Source organism: Hemicordylus capensis, chromosome 3 (genome assembly GCF_027244095.1).
Source record: "Hemicordylus capensis ecotype Gifberg chromosome 3, rHemCap1.1.pri, whole genome shotgun sequence".
In the NCBI taxonomy this organism is placed as follows: Eukaryota; Metazoa; Chordata; class Lepidosauria; order Squamata; family Cordylidae; genus Hemicordylus; species Hemicordylus capensis.
In genome coordinates, this window is record NC_069659.1 from 328,764,144 (window position 1) to 328,784,204 (window position 20,061).

A 20,061-nucleotide genomic window follows, 5' to 3' on the forward strand; every position below is an offset into this window, starting at 1 on the left:
CAACTTAAAAATCAGAGTTTACAGCGAAAGCATTTACCTCTGCTCCATCTACGTCAACATACATCCTAGATACCTTTCCTATTATGGCAAACAGAGGCCTCCTTTTAGGCAAGATTGCAGAGATTACAAAAAGCAATACAGTCCTTACCACAAATTCCCTTAACAAGGTAAGGCCAAAACCACTCAGTCCCAATGTAACAAGCAACCAGAATTGCAAAAGCGTCTTTGTGGTTCGGGATTGCCACCGACACTGGACTTCTCCCCAATCCCGTCTGCAGGGGCTTTAACATCCTGGCAAGAGAATTCCACCAGCAATCTATCAATCCCAGCGCTTCCACACCGTTCCATCAAGTTGGCACACAATGCCCCTGCTTGGCATCACATAACATTAGACTGCTGGGTCCTGAAGATCATATCCTCAGTATATGCCATAGAATTCAAAATGATCCCTCACTTTATGGGAATGAAGTTCACTCCGCCTTCCCTGTCCTTACAGGAAGAGGTGAAGGAGCTGTTGGAGAAGGGTGCAGTCACCCCGGTGCCGTGGACACACAGGTTGGAGGGATTTTACTCCCGTTACTTTCAGATCCTGAAGTGGGCCAGGGGCATCCGCCCCATCATGGACCTGCGCCCCTTAAACAAGCTGATCCATGTCAGGAAATTTCGTATGATGGCGTTGCAGGAGATCTTACCATTTCACCAAGAAAAGTGGCTTGCAATACTGGATATAAAGGATGCCTACTTTCATATCAACATAAGGGAGCAACACAAGAAGTATCTACATTTCACTGTAGGCCACCAGGTATACCAATACAATGTCTTACACTTTGGACTTTCCACTGCCCCAAGGGTATTTACCAAATATATGGCAGCAATGATTTCACATCTAAGGAAAAGAGGTGTTGCAATTTACCCATTCTTGGATGACTGTCTCTTGACGTCCAGGGACTGAGAAGAGTTACTTTCTCAGATCAGTATGTTCTGACTCTCCTCCAAGACTTGGATATCAAAATCAATTGGAAAAAGTCCCACCTGGAGCCAGTGCATGTGATCAACTATATAGGAGCAGTGTTGAACACATCCCCTGCTAACTGGGCAAAGAGGCACCTTTTACCGTCATGATTCTCTTTATTTAGCAGGGAGAGAGTAACTGGCCCTATCCACCCCCAGCACAGTACCTCCAGTGATTGTTGCTGGTGTCTATCTTGTGTTTTTTAAGAATGTGAGCCCTTTGGGGACAGGGATCCATCGTATTTATTTATTATTTCTCTGTGTAAACCACCCTGAGCCATTTTTGGAAGGGCGGTATAGAAATTGAATTAATAATAATAATAACCTGAAGAACATACTTACCAGAAGAAAGGTACAACTGCATCAGGGATCTGATGCAAGTGTTCCAACAGCATCCTACACAACCAGCCCAGCTGATACAGCGACTGCTCATCCTTATGGCATCCTGCAATACAGTGATACATTTCACATGGCTGAAAATGCAAAAGCTACAGCTGTGTTTTGTCAGTTTTCCATCCCAACAGAGACAATCAACAGAAACATCTGGAGCTACCACCGCCAATTCTACAATCACTATCATAGTGGTCAGACAGCTGGAATCTCCTAGAGGGGGTTCCCTTCCAGACAGCGTCTCCGGCAATCTGGATGGCGACGGATGCATCACTGCTAAGGTGGGGCGCCCATTGCGAGAACCATCAAAGGCAAGTGGACTCCACACCAAGCCCAATTGCATATCAACTGCCTGGAGTTACTAACTGTTTTCCAGGCAATATAGGCCTTCTTGCCACTGATTCAAGGCAAAGTTGTGCAAGTACTGTTGGACAATACTATGGCCCAAGCATACATCAGTTGTCAAGGGAGGACCGTATCTTGAACCTTGTGTGCCTTTAGTGTACAACTACGGCTCTGGTGTATCTGATATTGGGTGTTCCCAATGGCCATCCATATCAAGGGCCTGGAGAATGTCCTAGCGGACAATCTCAGCCGTGTATGTGTGCAACATAAACACCACGAATGGGAGCTCAAGACAGAATACATTGTTCCCCTCTTCAACCACAGACCTATTTGTGACTTCAATAAACATGAAGTGTGCCCTTTTCTGCTCAAGCGGAACACAACCTGCTGATTGGGACACAACACAACTGCTGGTTGGGACACAACCAGCAGTCACTAGGGTCGCTTTCCAGCTGGATTGGTCTCAAGAAACACCTTACATGTTTCCCTCATGACCACTAATAAGTTGAGTGGTGGCTCGTCTCCTGGCCACTCCAACGTCTTGCATCCTGGTGACCCTATGGTGGCCCAGGCAACCATGGTTCCGCAGCTACTCAGACTGTCGGAGAATCATTTTCATTGTCTGCCTCAGGTGAAGGATCTTCTGTCCCAGGACGACGGGCACGTCCTCCACCCGGACGTGTTGACATTCTGTCTGACCGCATGGCGAATCGGGTTCTGAAGCATATCTGTTTAACCAGAGGAAGGCCTCTACTAGGTGTAATTACATAGGGAAATGGCTCAAATTCAAGACTTACACCAAGGCACAGAGACTTCGACCAAAACATGTAACTGTCAGAGAAGTTCTCCTATTTAACCACATTAAAGATGTGAGGTTTGACTAATGTGTCCCTGAAAGTCCACTTGGCCTCTCTCTCATCAAAGCATCCTGGGTGTGATGGCAAGACTCTCTTCTCTCACCCGAAAAGTTAAGTCTTCCTAAAGGGACAAACGCGTACCCTCCTATTTGGGCCCCAGTAGAACCCTGGAGCCTTCTTACTCGTCACTACCTCCCGGAGGCGTGTATGTGAGCTAATGACCTTATGGATAGATTCTCTCCCTACACAAGAATTTATCCGGACAAGGTACTGTTGAGTTTGGACCCCGACGTTCTGCCAAAGATAGTGTCCACTTTCCACCTGAATCAAGACATTGTGCTTCCAACATTCTTCAGGGATTCCTCCACCCCTCTAGAACACACTATGCACTCTCTGGATGTACATAGAGTGCTGCTATTCTACCTAGCTCAAACAAAGGACTTCAGATATTCTAATCATTTGTTCGTAGTCTACAACAGCTTTGCCAGCGGCTCCTGCATATTCATGCAAAGACTATCAAACTGGCTGGTCAAGCTCATCTTACTCACCTACAGGTTACAAAACAAGAATCCACCAGAGGCAATCAAGGCCCATGCAACTTGGGCCTACACTTCATCGGCTGCACACCTTTCAGGGGTTGTTTTCCCGGAGTTGCCCTTTATAAAGCATTACACCATAGATGTGCGCTCTGCTGCTGAGGCGAGCTTTGGGAGAAGTGTTCTGAAACGGGTGTTGCAATAATCACTACTGCACCCTCCTCCAGGGACAGCTTGCTAAACACCCATACTTATGGATCTTGATGGATTTTGATCCAGATAAACAGGTTGCTCACCTGTAATTTATAATCTGGAAGAGATCCGTCGACATCCGTAAGATCCTTCCAGACCACCCCCTCTGTGGTAGTGCTCTATGTGCATACTTGTGTGCATGCCCATTGATACTGATGAACTCACCTGCTTGCTTGCTTATTTATTTATTTATTATTTATACTGCCCTTCCAAAAATGGCTCAGGGCGGATAACATAGAGAAATAACAAATAAATAAGATGGATCCGTGTCCCCAAAGGGCTCACAATCTAAAAAGAAACATAAGATAGACACCAGCAACAGTCACTGGAGGTAATTGTTGATTGTGAACAGTCACTATCTGGATGATTGTCCTTCACGGCGGTTGTCCAAGAACTGAGGGACATGGTGCCCCGCCCACCTTATAGTAGCACGCTGTAGGTGTGGGGGCGGGGCTTGGATGCCTCAACAAGCTGCAGCATTGCTACCGTGTGGTTCCTGCACATGTGCAGAATCCCATATCCATAAGTATGGGATTCTGCACACGCGCAGGAACCACACGGTAGCAATTCCTTCAGGTGCTGGTGACGCCATGGTGGCCCAGGCCGACAGATCTCTTCCAGATCATAAGTTACAGGTAAGCAACCTGTTTATACTGTTAAATAATAACAGTAGTTGGTCTAAACCCTTCTGATATTCTGTGTAGGCAACTAACAAGCCTGTTTGTATTCTTTAGAGTTTATCAGAGCAAGAAGTTCACTTAAAAGTCCAAGTTAAAGAACTTGAAGCAAATGTAATTGCTGCTGCTCCAGATAAAATCAAGCAAAAAGAAATGGAGAAAAAATGTAACAATTTCAAAGAAGGTAGGTCAGCTGTTCCAGTGAAATACAACTGGGGTGAATTCATAATTTATGTTTATAAGCTAGTAGTACTGGCTTATTACCTTATAATATCAGGAGGGTTGCATATTTGAAATAGGTCATAATTGCAAGAAATTTTAATGTTAGCAGGCTTGAAAGCTTTGGCAGAAAAAAAGTTGTGGTTTTAGGTGTAGAATTTTATGAAGAAGGGCTTCTAAGTCAACCATTGGTGTTCAGAATGTTACATGGCAGTAAATTCTGTAAAAAATTAAAGATTTTGCATTCAAACTATGCTTAAGAAAATAATGTAAGCATCTTGTCTGTCTAATTCTAGAAGTATTCACCATTTTACTGTGTTTCTGTTTTTGACAGAGTATGATAAAGTTGCTGCAAAAGCCAGCAAATTGGAAATGGAAGTTAAGAGACTGCACAATCTCATAATTGAAATCAATAATAATAAACTTAAAGCTCAGCAAGACAACCTTGATAAAATAAACAAGGAAATAGATCAGTGTGCTTCTGCTATTACTAAAGCTCAGGTGGCCATAAAGACAGCAGACAGGTACAATAAATATTTTGTTCTTTATATGCCAGCAACTTCATAGCATAAACATGACACTTCACTTCACCATAGTGTTAAATGAAATGATTAACAAAACAGTTTGGCTATGGGTCTGCAACCTGATTATTGATTTTAACCATCTTTCTCCCTTTAATGAAGGCTTCCGTTCTCAAGATGCAGAATTTTGTACTTAATAGATTATGTGCTTGTGTGGTGCAATTCTGGTTGCATTTTCATGCACGCAGCCCTGATGACAGGAAAACCAGAGAGAAGCATGAACAGGGTAGAATAAAGCGAGCAAAGGAATAAAAGCTGTAGAAGAGGGATAGAGAGAGGCTTAAGGAATAATGCTAAATATGAGAGAAACTAGATGTCTGGTTTGAGCCTTTTCCAGAAAGTGTCTGTATTCCTTTTTCTCTGAAAATAGAATATTAGAAATTTTTTGTTAGTTTTTCTCCCTAAAGTGAAATTAAAGATACGGATCTTGATCATGAGTAATGGGTACTGTGCAGGGAACTTGAAGATAGATTTACTAGCTCCTCGCGGCACCCACCTCTGCCATGCATGTGCTCAGAGTGTCTGTTATTTTTGGCAGGATGCCATTTTGATCAATTCCTTTCTGACCGCCATAGCGTCGACACTTCATAGTCTGCTGTCCTCGGACCTGAAAGGAAATAAAAGTTTCCATAATAGTTTTACTTGGTTTCAAACTTGGACTGCTTTTAAATTACTTGTTTGAATTGCGGACATTAAAATTGATTGGGAGACTTCGGAATGGCAAAGACTATTCTTCGAGTATTTGTACAACGGGTTTGTTTGCTGCTTTGTGGTTGCCTCAAACCGTGCTGGGGGGAAAATGACTCTTAAAAGATGTAAGGAGTGTAGTGCAAAGTTCTTCGTGCTCCCTGTGTGCTCAACACGATTGGGCTTTGTGCCTTCACAGAGACCTCATCACAGTCTTTCCAAGCTGAAATTCTTCTCTCTGAAGTGGGCGGTAGCCCTGCCCCCTCTTGTGTAGTATACATGCGTTCCAGCAGTCCTCGATCTTTCTTCATCCACCAGCAGATCGACACCTCTGTAAGCTTCTCCGAGGTGGGGGGTGGAGCTAAAATAAACCCTTCCTATTTCCCTTTGTGGTTTTACTTCTCTCTTTTACTTTTGTTCAGTTTTATATGCCTTTACTGTTGCATTTTTCGTTCCTCCTTCACGTTTCCCCACCCCTTAGGGTACCAACTCTTGGCATTTTGGCTTTCTTATGGCCAGTAAGGTCACCTTTAAGTTTTGTGTCTGGTGCAGGGCTAAATTCCACTTCACAGATGGACACAGCCGCTGCTTGTTTTGCCTTGGTGAGACCCACAAAATCGACATTTGTTCCCAGTGTGCTGAATTTACCAAACAAACCAAGACTCGCTCCTCCTGCCTGTGGTCTTGGCTTTGGGAACAAGCTCTCAAGTCCTCATGCAGCAGCAACCCCTTCTGATATCTCGGGGATGCAGATGACGGCGAATTCTCCCCTGCCAGACTCGGGCTTATAGCCACCCTCCTCTGCCACCTCCATTGGGGATGTGCCCGCTCCCCAGCAAATCTCAGAACCAATGGCTCCTAAAATGGCTGCTTCAATCCCTATGCCCTCTACTCCTGTGACGCATCTGCTACGTTAGCTCCTGATCCCTCGGGCTCAACCAGCTCCTCTTCCTTATTAAAGAAAAAGAAGAAACCTTGGCAGCCCGCACAGGAACTTCAACCCCTCAAATAACGGCTTCCCGTCCAGGAGCTTTCACTCAAGCCTAAACAGAAGGTTGCTTTTCAGTCGAAACTGATATCGATGCAATCGAATCCAACTCTCGATCCTGAACAGGACCTTGAACCCGAAGAGGCCAGAGATTGCCTCAATACCGATGAGGGCTTTGATGGCGAGGAAAACCTCGATACCGAGGACATTAAAACTGAAGATCCTCATTATGTTCTCTCTGAGATAGATGTCTCCTATGATCCTGAGGCCGCATTGAACATCGAAGATGACCAAGAGCAACACCGTTATGAATTCAAGAACCTCTACCCACGATCCAACAAGGCTCTGACCCTAATGAGTCCCTCTACCTTCTATTCAACCAACCACAGACAACCTTCTTAACATTGAACAATACTATTCTAATTGGGACAAGAGGCCTGCCTGTCGCTCTTACCAACCAGAACCCTCATACTGTCAGAGACATTGGGATCTCTATGACACTAACTGGTAACCTCTCCCTAGGTGCTGCCCCCAACGCCAGTCTCAGCTGGACCAGTGCGACTATGTAGCTGCCCATAGGGACCGCTCTCGCTCTTCTCGGTCATCTGCCAAGGCTCCCTGACAGGGGCAGACTGCTGCTTTCTTCTACCAAACAGTCTACTATCAGACAACAACCTGAGGCCCTTTGCCACCACCAAGAACAGTCTCCCTGGCTCTGCTGAAACAGCCTTCGCCTCTACAGTTAATTGAACATACTAGCCCCTGGTGGCGCAGTGGTAAAAAAAACTGCCGCCCTGTAACCAGAAGGTTACAAGTTCGATCCTGACCAGGGGCTCAAGGTTGACTCAGCCTTCCATCCTTCCGAGGTCGGTAAAATGAGTACCCAGAATGTTGGGGGGCAATATGCTAAATCATTGTAAACCGCTTAGAGAGCTTCCAGCTATAGAGCGGTATATAAATGTAAGTGCTATTGCTATTGCTATTGCTACTTAAAACTTCATCCAAGACCCAACCAATGGGTCAGAATCCTCTGACCCTGAGATGTAGTACAAGGACTCCAATGCCCACTCCTACTTCCGACCTGGCATCCCTGGGTTCTATTCCTCCAGACCTCCTTTCCAACTAGAAACCAGGTCCCCCTTCAGAAGGCTAGAGGCAGTATACAGACTAGATCTCATGCATGGCCTCATCTTTGGGAGTCCAGCTTTCTCAAAAAAGTAAAGCAGACCCAGATCCTTTATTCGGTCTCATTGAAGCAGATACCCATACTCCACTTTCACTCCTTTTAAATTCAGGCCTGCTAGACATCACGAAGCCTGTTGGCTAAAGCCATCTTCCCTACCTCAGACCACTAAGCACCTTAAGAGCTTCCATCGAGTCCATACAGAAGAGGAACAAACACGAGCCTTTCTTCTCCGTCATCCAACACCCAATTTGGTGGTATTATCTAAACACAGGTCTCTTCACTGGTGGCAGGATCATCACAACCTACACTTTGAAACCCCATTTCATATTCCATCTCCTTGTTTTGTTCCGACTACAGGTGCATCAAAGACGGCCTGGGGAGCACACATGGAGGGCCTCCACTTACAGGGCCTCTGAACACTGTCAGAGGCCACTCACCACATCAATTACTTGGAACGTGGCAATCTTCAAGGCCCTCCACAGTCACCTCCTGCTTCTGCCATCACCATTCAAACGGACAATACTACCATGAAGTCCTGCCTCAACAGGCAAGGTGGTATGACCTCAGCTTCTCTTCTTCACCTGACTATGGATCTCTGGCATTGGTGCATCCAGCCCTCAGTCACACTCAGGGTGATTCATATTTGTGGCATCGCAAACATTAAAGCAGACATCCCCAGCAGAGCAGGAGTCACTTCCCACAAATGGCAACTACATTGCCAGTCTGTAGAAGCTCTCTTTCACTGCTGGTTCTGCCCAAAGGTAGACCTCTTCGCTTCCAGTGCTACCTTTACTGCTCCAGAGTGGGCCTCAGGCATCAGTCCCCAGGGGATGCCTTTGCTATATCATGGACAGGACTCTCAGCATACCACTCCCCACCCCGCCCCCCGCCACCATTCCTTTGATTCCCAGGATCCTACTGAAGATTCTATAAGACCAGCCAGAGTGAATTTTCATCACCCTGTGGTGACCCAGGAAGCCGTGGTCCCCTTGCCTCATCAGGCTCTCGTCCTACAGATACTTCCACCTTCCCCCACTCCCTCACCTTCTGTCTCAGCAGTCTAGCCAGCTGCTACATCCCGATGTCCTCCACCTCACAGCATGGTGGATCAAGCTGCCTTTCCACAGAATTTCCAGCTTGTCCTCGCAGCTTCACGCAAACCTGCAACGATAAAGTCCTATAAGCATAAGTGGACATGTTTTCTGCAGTTCATGACCACCTAAAGGGTCCTCCACAGTTACTTACTCTGCTCAACACCTGTGCCTACTTCCTCTCTGAAGAAGTCAGGCGTGAAGATTTCATCCCTCAAAGTCCATCTGGCTGCTATCATTGCCTACTCCCCTCCTATCTCTGCATCTTGGTTTTGAGATTCTACCATTAATCTACCATTCAATGCTTCTTGAAGGGCTTCTCCCACCTATACCCAGATGCCCCATTCATGGCCCCCTCCTGGGATCTCTCCCTCATACTTACTTGCTTGATGGGCCCCCCGTTTGAGCCCATGGCTTCCTCTTCCAACTACCTCCTTTCTTGCAAGGTAGCTTTTTTGGTGGCCATTCTGCTCGCAGAGTCAGCAAGCTCAGAGTCCTCCATGTAGATTTGCCTTACCTGATCTTCCACAAGGACAAGGTAGTCCTCCATACGGATGTCTCCTTTCTACCCAAGATTTTCTCCTTTCACTGCTCACAGCCTCTTACTCCACTTATATTCTTTCCAAATCCATTGGACGATGCTCAGTGCTAGCTACATACTCTTGATGTTCGAAGGGCTCTGGCATACTACATACATCGGACAACAGACTGGAATTCCTCTCCAGCGTTTTTCCTCTCACACTCTGGCTTGAACTGTGGCTATCAAGCCTCCGCACATGCTACCTCTCATTAGGTTACCCGTACTATCATGTTGTGCTATCAACTCACTAAGAAACAACTACCTTTGCCTCTAAAGGCTCACTCCACCAGAGCCATGGTGGCCTCTGCTGCGCTAGATAGAGCCATCCCCCTGGATGTCATCTGCCAAGTTGCTACATGGGTGTCACCGCACTCCTTCATGCAGCATTACTCCTTGGACATGCATTCCCGTCAGGATGTGCAGTCTTACAACCATTCTTTGGATGACATTCCACCTCCAGGTAAGATTTGCACAGGGTGCAGCTTGCTATGTGCCCAATCATGTTGAGCACAGAGACCACATCAAAGAATGGTGCTTACCTGTAACTTTGGTTTTTCTAGTGGTCATCTGTGCTCTTACACACCCACCCATCCTCCCCCTTAGTTTTTTTTTGTCACCGGGCTCACTGACTGAGGAGGACTGCCGAGACACATGCATACTACACCAGAGGGGGCAGGCCTACTGCCCATTTTAGAGAGAAGAATTTCAGCTTGTAAAGACTCAGAGGTCTATGCACAGGCACAAAGCCCAATCATGTAAGAGCACAGAAGACCACTAGAAGAACCAAAGTTACAGGTAAGCAACCTATCGTTACCATCTACTGATGGTCAAGACTCCTATCTGTTATGCTTGGGGGAACAACATAACCCAGCTGCATGTAGGATCTGCACAGCATTCTCTAGTCAAGCTCTGAAAAATTGTGCTCTCTGTCTGCATGCAGCACTTTATGATAATGCTATGCACCCACCAAGACCAAGATCGATTTCGACTTTGGGGTTGAGCTTGATGTTGCCTCCTGGGATGGGATCTGTGCACATGCAGTCTAAAACCTTGCCCCCCTCTACTTCGGCTACAAAATTGGAGGTGGTCTTCAAGCACCTGAAGCAACTTTCTAAGGAGTCCTTAGTGGTGCATCACTGAAAGCAGAAAAGCGAGAGGAGATCTTCTGAAGAGGACTCCCCTCTCCCTGCTACGAAACAAGGGTAAATTCTCAAAAACATCCTTGAGATCAACCATAGAGAGAGCATCGACATCAGGAACACCTTCTCCGTTATACATCCAAACCCACTTCAATTCACCATTGATTACTCATTTGGCATTGACACACTCAACATTGAAGATTGTGTTGACATCGACAGTTCATTGAGAATGTCCTCCATTAACCACAGTTTCCCCAACTTTGCATCGAAGCCATACTCTGTCCCCGGCACCAACTCGGGTCCAATCTCCCTCAACCCTGAGAGATCAAATTCTGAATAAAGAAGCTCTGCTAATTACAACAGCTGATTCTGCCATCGCATTTGAGCTGGAGGAAGAGCAAGTGAGTGCTGCATTAGATCCAAACACTGCCAGGACTTAACTTTTGATCCTGGATTTTATAAACAGTACTCCATTGGGTTCGACATTCCGGGGGTTCCTTAGCCAAGGCCTGATGCTGACCCCGACATTGAGAAGGTGCTTCTGTCAGTCCCAAAGTCCCTGTCTATGTCTCCTATATGCTTTACTGCTGAGAAGGCTTTTGCTTCTAATCTAATTCCAATGAGTGTGTCTGCAGCAGCTACAACTGGAAATCTTACTACCTATCTGTCACAGACTGTTTGGAAGACACCTGTAGATTATGCTGCAACTCAGTTTGCTACCCCCAAGGGAGTTGGTTCATGGATGTAGATTTTGTCATCTATTCTCTCCTACCATGCCATATGACTGCAGAATATCAATTGTGGAAAGTACAACATGCATTTCGGCCATGTCCTTCAATCTCTGTAGCGATGTGCCTGGGCAAGCCTGTCAGGGTACACCTATCCAATGTAATCTACTTCTACAACCTCAACATGTTACTTCCACTAACATCCACTATTGCAGAGTTCTGCAGTGATTGCACAGCCACCACCAATACCAGCAAGGGAAGTGACATGTCCAAAGCAGCCTTTACAGCCTTTATATATCCAGAACTGTACAGCATAACAGAGCTTCTAAGCCTGCTCAACTAACACGGCCATTGGTTCCTACTAATCCTCCTGTGATCATGAGTACTAGCCCACGATGCGATTTTTCCCCAGAGGGCTCTGAGTGTGAATCAGATGCCACATCAGATTCTGAAGAGGATTCTGTAATTAATGAGCATCCTTCAGATGTGTCTCCTCACCAAACCCTCAACATCCCCAAACAAGGAGCTGAGAGCTTACAACCTACTAAAACTACAGAGACTCTAAATTTGGAAATAAAGCAACAAACTACTGTTCCAGAGCAGGCCATGGACCAGGTTCCATGGGAGATGCATTTCAACGCCATTGGAAACAGGATCTGATGTATATGTTTCCACCCCTGCCACTTCTCAACAGGGTGGTGGCAAGGTTGATTCGAGGCAACACAAGATAACATACTGGTAACTCCGTACTAGCCCTGCCAACCATGGTTTGCATCTCTACTCAGACTGTCCAAACAGACATTTTATCACCTGCCACAACATCCAGATCTTCTGACAAGGGATGTAGGAAAGGTTCTGCATCTGAACTTAAGAACTTTTCATTTAACAGCATGGAGAATAGGTTACTAAATAAGATATTTACTGAACAACCTTAAATCTTGTACTAAAAGGAACTACTGCAAATGGTGATCCTTCTGCACATATGCTGCATTGCATTCCATCAAATTGTGCAGAGTGTCTGTAAGCCAGGTATTGATTTATCTGACAAACAAAATAGGGTTTTTTCCTTTTCCCCCTTGACTGCATGAAGTATTTAAGGGGACTGAATAATCTGTTTCCTCCTGTTCACAAGCCTATTGAACGAGTCTTTTGCTGGTACTATCAACTTTAACAGAGGCTCCTTTTGAGCTGTTAGAATCAGCTATTTTGAAGCTGCTGTCTTTGAAAACTGCATTTTTGATGGTAATCACCACGGCGTGCAGAGTCAGTGAACTAATGGCCCTCCGTATTGATATCCTGTATATGCAATTTCCCCCCAAAAGGGTTATCATGCATATCTACCCAGACCTTTGGCCTAGAATTGTATCTGATTTTCATTTGAATCAAGATATAATATTACCCACCATTTTTTTCCAAAATCCAACGACCAGGTTAGAGAAGTCACTCCACTCTTTAGATGTGCGCAGATGCCTCTTGTAATATGTGCAAAGAATAAAGAGTTTGTAAAACAAATAGGCATTTTGTTTCTTTTAAAGAAAGGACCAAAGTCTGTAAAATAACCCGCCAGAGACTCTCTTGTTGGTTGAGTTAATATTCTTGACTTACAATTTACTTGCAACCTCCACGAACATAAAGGTTCACACAACTAGGGCTTATGCTTCATCGGCTGCACACCTGTCTGGTATTAAACTACAGAACATTTGCACTGCTGCTATATGGTATTCTCAACTGCCCTTCATTAAGCATTATTCCATAGAACTGCATGAGTTTGGGGAAGAGTGTTTTGAAAAGTGTGCTACAGTGATACTTTCCTAGCTACTGCACCTGCCTCCATGAGGACACCTCGCTAATCACCCATTACTCATGAATGCCAATGTATCACGATCCAGATAAACAGGTTGCTTACCTACAACTGATGATCTGGAAGTGATCTATTATCATTCATGAGACCCTTCCATGCCTCCCCACTGCAGTAGTCTCTGCATATAAGAAGGTGAGGGAAAGGAATAAACTTACTTCTGACTTTGTTCAATGTATGATCATCAAGGCTGGTGGTCGTCCAGGAACTGATCAAAACAGTGCCCTGGCTGCCAAAAGTAATGAATACGCTGAGCATGTGCGTGGCAGAGGGGGTGCTGCAAGGAGCTAGTAAATCTATCTGCAGGGCTTCTATGTAGGCGCAGTACCCATTACTCATCAACGACAATGAATCACTTCCAGATCATCAGTTACAGGTAAGCAATCTGGTTTTTTCCAGGTGCCAAAGCCTGTGAAACATACTATAGTGACAATTCAGACACATGAAATATGAGTGTTTGTGGGTTTTTTTAAAAATATGTATGTTCTACCTTTTAGTCAAAATTGCCTTCAAAAACAATTAAAATCTATGTTAAAGTGCAATATATTTGCAAAAGATGTGTTTAGACTGTTTTTCTGTTTTTAAAAATTATCTAAAATGGTGTAGAGTAAAAAAAAAATAGCAAAATAAGTGCAACGTAACTAGCTAAACAGCACATTAAAAATACGACTAGAGATATAATGGGTGAGGACAGTTTTCTTCTGTTCCCTGTCAGTTGGTGATATAGTCCAGGTTCCAGGCTCTTTCCTCAAGAGGCTGGAGACAGAAGGAGCTGCAGATGGACTCTGGATGGCTGATGGCAAAAATTCCAACCACCAAGCAGTATGACCAAGAACCAGTGTTTTTGGCACATACAGGTGAAACTCGAAAAATTAGAATATTGTGCAAAAGTCCATTAATTTCAGTAATGCAAATTAAAAGGTGAAACTGATATATGAGACAGACGCATTACATGCAAAGCGAGATAAGTCAAGCCTTAATTTGTTATAATTGTGATGATCATGGCGTACAGCTCATGAAAACCCCAAATCCACAATCCCAGAAAATTAGAATATTACATGAAACCAATAAAACAAGGATTGTAAATAGAACAATATCGGACCTCTGAAAAGTATAAGCATGCATATGTATTCAGTACTTGGTTTGGGCCCCTTTTGCAGCAATTACTGCCTCAATGTGGCGTTGCATGGATGCTATCAGCCTGTGGCACTGCTGAGGTGTTATGGAAGACCAGGATGCTTCAATAGCGGCCTTCAGCTCTTCTGCATTGTTTGGTCTCATGTCTCTCATCCTTCTCTTGGCAATGCACCATAGATTCTCTATGGGGTTCAGGTCAGGCGAGTTTGCTGGCCAATCAAGCACAGTAATCCCATGGTCATTGAACCAGGTTTTGGTACTTTTGGCAGTGTGGGCAGGTGCCAAGTCCTGCTGGAAAATGAAGTCAGCATCCCCATACAGCTTGTCTGCGGAAGGAAGCATGAAGTGCTCCAAAATCTCCTGATAGACAGCTGTGTTGACCCTGGACTTAATGAAGCACAGTGGACCAACACCAGCAGATGACATGGCTCCCCAAATCAACACAGACTGTGGAAACTTCACACTGGACTTCAAGCATCTTGCATTGTGTGCCTCTCCATTCTTCCTCCAGACTCTGGGTCCTTGGTTTCCAAATGAGATGCAAAAGTTGCTCTCATCAGAAAAGAGGACTTTGGACCACTGAGCAACAGACCAGTTCTTTTTTTCTTGAGCCCAGGTAAGACGCTTCTGATGTTGTTTGTTGTTCAGGAGCGACTTGACAAGAGGAATACGACATTTGAAGCCCATGTCCAGGATCCGTCTGTGTGTGGTGGCTCTTGATGCACTAACTCCAGCCTCAGGCCACTCTTTGTGAAAGTCCCCAACACTTTTGAATGGCCTTTTCCTGACAATCCTCTCCAGGCTGCGGTCATCCCTGCTGCTTGTGCACCTTTTTCTTCCACACTTTTCCCTTCCACATAACTTTCTATTAATGTGCTCTGATACAGCACTTTGGGAACATCCAACTTCTTTTGCAATTACCTTTTGAGGCTTCCCCTCCTTATGGAGGGTGTCAATGATGGTTTTCTGCACAACTGTCAAGTCAGCAGTCTTTCCCATGATTGTGATTCCTAATGAACCAGACTGAGAGACCATTTAAAAGCTCAGGAACCCTTTGCAGGTGTTATGGATTGATTAGCTGATTGGAGTGGGACACCTGGAGCCTAGACTGTTGAACCTTTTCACAATATTCTAATTTTCTGGGATTGTGGATTTGGGGTTCTCATGAGCTGTATGCCATGATCATCACAATTATAACAAATTAAGGCTTGACTTATCTCGCTTTGCATGTAATGTGTCTATCTCATATATCAGTTTCACCTTTTAATTTGCATTACTGAAATTAATGAACTTTTGCACGATATTCTAATTTTTCGAGTTTCATCTGTACTTTCAGTTGTTTCTGCTGGGACTTCATAGTTTAATGTCTTCATTATGAGGACATTATGAGGACATAAACTTGAAGACATAGTTTAATGTCTTCAAACTATGGGGACTTCATAGATTAATGTCTCTAGAGGAAGAGGTTCTTATCTACTTTATTACATTCATTTTGTATAGAAACCTGAAAAAATCAGAGGATGCTGTGCTTCGCACTGAGAAGGAAACTGAAGAGACTAAAAAGAACATACAAGACTTAACAGAGCAACTGAGTACCTTGGATGAAAGAGCTGCTGAAGTTATGAATGACATTAAAAAAGCTGAAGTATGTATGATACTGGCTTATATTCTTTCAATGGAATATGGCTTTAAAAATCAGGGTGGTATATACGAAAGTGCCTGTGATATACAGAGTGACTAGTGTTTTTCTGCAAGGAAAAACCTTCAGTAAAAATTATGTATATGAAAAATATGTTGGGTACAATACACTAGACTTAGGCTATATTCTGTTAAAGCTGTATTCATACTTGTATTCATACATGCATTCAGCCATAATACTTGCTGGGTGTCTCTGGGCCAGTCATTTCTCTCTCAGCCTAACCTACTTCACAGGGTTGTTGTGAGGAGAAACGTAAGTATGTAGTACACCGCTCTGGGCTCCTTGGAGGAAGAGTGGGATATGAAATGTGTGGGTTTTTTAAAAAAAAACTTTATGATAAAACCAAGCCTTTATTTCACAATGGCCTCTAATTTAAAAACCTATAGAACAGTACTTTCCCTGTCACAGGTTATAAACATGCTGAATGCATTGTTATAGTGTAGTGGTTAGAGTTCTGGACTAGGACCAGGGAGACCAGAGTTCAAATCCGCATTCAGCCATGATACTGGCTGGGTGACTGGGCCAGTCACTTCTTTCTCAGCCTAACCTACTTCACAGGGTTGTTGTGAGGAGAAACTTAAGTATGTAGTACACCGCTCTGGGCTCCTTGGAGGAAGAGCGGGATATAAAATGTAAAATAATAATAAAAATAATAATAAAGGTGCTGATGATGGTGGAATCCCAGTGGATTTGCTAGTCCTGCTCTCGATCTCTACTCCCACTCACCTTTGCCAGGTATCCCAGGTATATAAAACTGCCTGCTTCATTTGAATTCCTTAGCATTTGTTCCTGAGTAAGCACCCAAGAACATGAAGAGCACAGGTAGTTTTCTGGAGGGAAAATGCTGCATATATCTCAGCACTGTGCAACATATACCAGCATTGAGACAAATGTTGGCTTCTGCCTCATTCTCCAAGGTTTAGTGGACTGCCACTCCTTTGTAGCCAGGGGAGAGGGGGATACCCCAAGCCCTGTATGCTCTTGGTTCAGTACTGCTTAACAGAAGGCAGTGCAAGAATGTATATGGGGCTTGGATTTTCTCTTCCTGCTGAAAAGTACAAGCCAGACTGCTGACAAGCCATTTACACACATAGGAAACTTCCATACACTGAGTCAGACCACTTGTCTATCCAGCTCAGTATTGTCTTCACAGACTGGCAACAGCTCCTCCAAGGTTACAGGCAGGAGTCTCTCTCAGCCCTATCTTGGAGAAGCCAGGGAGGGAACTTGAAACCTTCTGCTCTTCCCAGAGCGGCTTCATCCCCTGAGGGGAAGATCATCCAGTGCTCATACATCAAGTCTCCCATTCATATGCAACCAGGGCAGACCCTGCTTAGCTACGGGGACAAGTCATGCTTGCTACCACAAGACCAGCTCTCCTCTGTCATAGTGGAGGGAAAAAGAGCAAGCGGGTGGTGGAGTGTACCAACAGTTGCTTATGCTTGTAAAGCTGAACTGTGTTACCTGGCTCAGATTCTGGTATTAGCGGCACCCACCACTGCCACCACTACAGGAGCATTTCACTGCACTCACAGAAAAACAGGATCGCATTCACATTCTCCTGTACTTGTTTTCCTCTAGCAAGTATTTGAATTGTGAGGGCATAGCAAGCATGTTGGCCAAATGTATATATTTGAGGGATGAGATGAATTGATTTGTTGGCTGCTTTGGAAAGATAAATACCAAAACACATTAGTGATAGCAGTGCATCCAGATAAGACCTGATTGATGTCCTTGATTTAGGCCAAATTCTTGTTTGGTAAATTTCTCAAACACAGCAATCTGATGTATGCAAAATAGATAACTTCTGTGGAAAAGTTCTGTCTGCCTTCTCACGCTTTATGAGACTGGGGAGAAATAATGTAGTTAGCAGGGCTTTCAAAACAAAGTAGCTTTTTTATTTGATCATGTCTACCCAACGGGTAAAAATGATGCTCTTATCTTAGTTCTACAGTCACTTTCCTCAGAGAAGTGAGCCATCTGGTGGCAAGATATAATAATTCTAGTTACTTATATTGAGCACCAACTGCAAACATGAGGAAGAACAAAGATCAGGCAGCCAAACTACTACTACCACCACCACCAAATCTTTGGATACTTTCACATATGACACTCAACCTAGACTTTTCATTTAATTTAGGTGAAGGAAGTGTAAAAGCCAAATTAACTACAACATAAATTTGTTTTAAAATTATCTTCCTGATTTGTTGTCTGTTAACACTTATCAGTGACATGTGAAAAGGTCTTTCGTGAGGGTGTGTGTGTGTGTGTGTGTATGTAGTGTTGGATAACAATTGTAATTACATTAATTTACATCTACAGATCCCAGGGATCTGTACTTGGACTGGTGCTTTTTAATTTATTCATAAATGATCTAGAAGTAGGGGTAAGCAGTGAGGTGGCCACATTTGCAGATGACACCAAACTATTGAGGGTAGTGAAATCCAAAAGAGATTGTGAGGAGCTCCAAAAGGATCCCTCCAAACTGGCTGAGTGGGTGACAAAATGGCAAATGCAGTTCAATGTTAGCAAGTGTAAAGTGATGCACATTGGCATGAAAAACCCCAATTTCACATATACGCTGATGGGATCTCAGCTATCAGTCATTGACCAGGAGAGGGATCTGGGGGTCATGGTGGACAGATCGTTGAAAGTGTTGACTCAGTGTGTGGCAACTGTGAAAAAGGCCAATTCCATGCTAGGGATCATTAGGAAGGGGATTGAAAATAAAATGGCTAATATTATAATACCCTTATACAAAACGATGGTGCGGCCACACCTGGAGTACTGTGTACAATTCTGGTCACCACATCTAAAGAAGTGCATTGTAGAACTGGAAAAGGTGCAGAAGAGGACAACCAAGATGATCAGCCTAGAGCACCTTCCTTATGCAGCAAGGCTACAAGACCTGGGGCTTTTTAGTTTAGAAAAAAAGACGACTGTGGGGAGACATGGTAGAGGTCTATAAAATCATGTATGGTATGGAAAAAGTGGATGGAGAGAAATTCTTCTCCCTCTCACTTAACACTAGAACCAGGGGCCATCCCATGAACTTGGTTGCCAGGAAATTTAGGGCCAACAAACGGAAGTAATTTTTCACACAATGCATAATCAAACTTGTGGAATTCTCTGCCATGAGATGTGGTGACAGCTAACAACCTGGATGGCTTTAAGAGGGGTTTGGATAACTTCACAGAGGAGAGGTTTGTCGTCGGCTACTAGTGTGAGGGCTATAAGCCACCTCCAGCCTCAAAGGCAGGATTCCCCTGAGTACCAGTTGCAAGAGAGTAACAGCAGGAAAGAGGACATGCCCGCAACTCCTGCCTGTAGGCTTCCAGTGGCATCTGATGGGCCACTGTGTGAAAGAGGATACTGGACTAGATGGGCCTTGGGCCTGATTCAGCAGGGTTGTTCTTATGTACACTAAAATACATGTTGAATTAGAACCCTTGGAATGCAAGCCCTTTCTTGTCTCCTAATACTAAAGACTTTCACCCTTAATCTTTGTTTAGGAGTCCTTCCCAGAGATTCAAGAGGAACATCGCTCTGTGCAGCAAAAGATTAAAGCTATCCAAGAAGAAGAGCATTTACTTCAAAAAGAAGCTCTTAGTATTAGGCTTAAAGTTGAACAGCTAGATAGTCATGTTGCTGAGTATCAATCAAAGATTAAGCATTGGCAAAAAGAGGTAACATTTTATTTTCTGGTAATGTTTTATTTTCTAATAATATTTTAAGAAAGATTAGGATATGCTTTGGAAATCTTGTTTAGATTACTGTTCTCCAATTCCTGTCCTATAGCAGGTGCCAGGATGCTCATGTAAGCTCACTACCAAGGCCTTGGGCGGGGGGAAGGCATTTCAGAGTCTTATGTCTTTTTCAGAAAGGCCTCATTAGAGAACACATAGTTGACATACCCACCCACCCACACCCATCCCCCACTGGCAATTCCCTATTATCTATAGCCACTTTGCTGTCAGGCCAGAAGAAACCAGCTGATAGTTCCAAAGACACATTTTTTGCTATATCTTACTTCCTATTGTGTGCTAAAACTGGCTTTTCAGTTAAGTGGTTTTGCTGTAAACTTCGACTTCCGGCTAACG

General features: G+C 44.2%; 1 protein-coding gene across 7 annotated transcripts in view; it reads left to right on the forward strand.

The window, feature by feature from the left end:
- Positions 1 to 20,061, forward strand: part of SMC4 (structural maintenance of chromosomes 4) — a 96,707-nt gene that overhangs the window by 55,791 nt on the left and 20,855 nt on the right. For all 7 annotated transcript variants that reach the window (XM_053313023.1, XM_053313026.1, XM_053313022.1 and 4 more), the window contains 4 exons: positions 4,126 to 4,252; positions 4,622 to 4,811; positions 15,763 to 15,907; positions 19,474 to 19,647. In XM_053313023.1, coding sequence (XP_053168998.1) covers positions 4,126 to 4,252; positions 4,622 to 4,811; positions 15,763 to 15,907; positions 19,474 to 19,647 — 636 coding nt within the window. The remainder of the gene's footprint in view (positions 1 to 4,125; positions 4,253 to 4,621; positions 4,812 to 15,762; positions 15,908 to 19,473; positions 19,648 to 20,061) is intronic.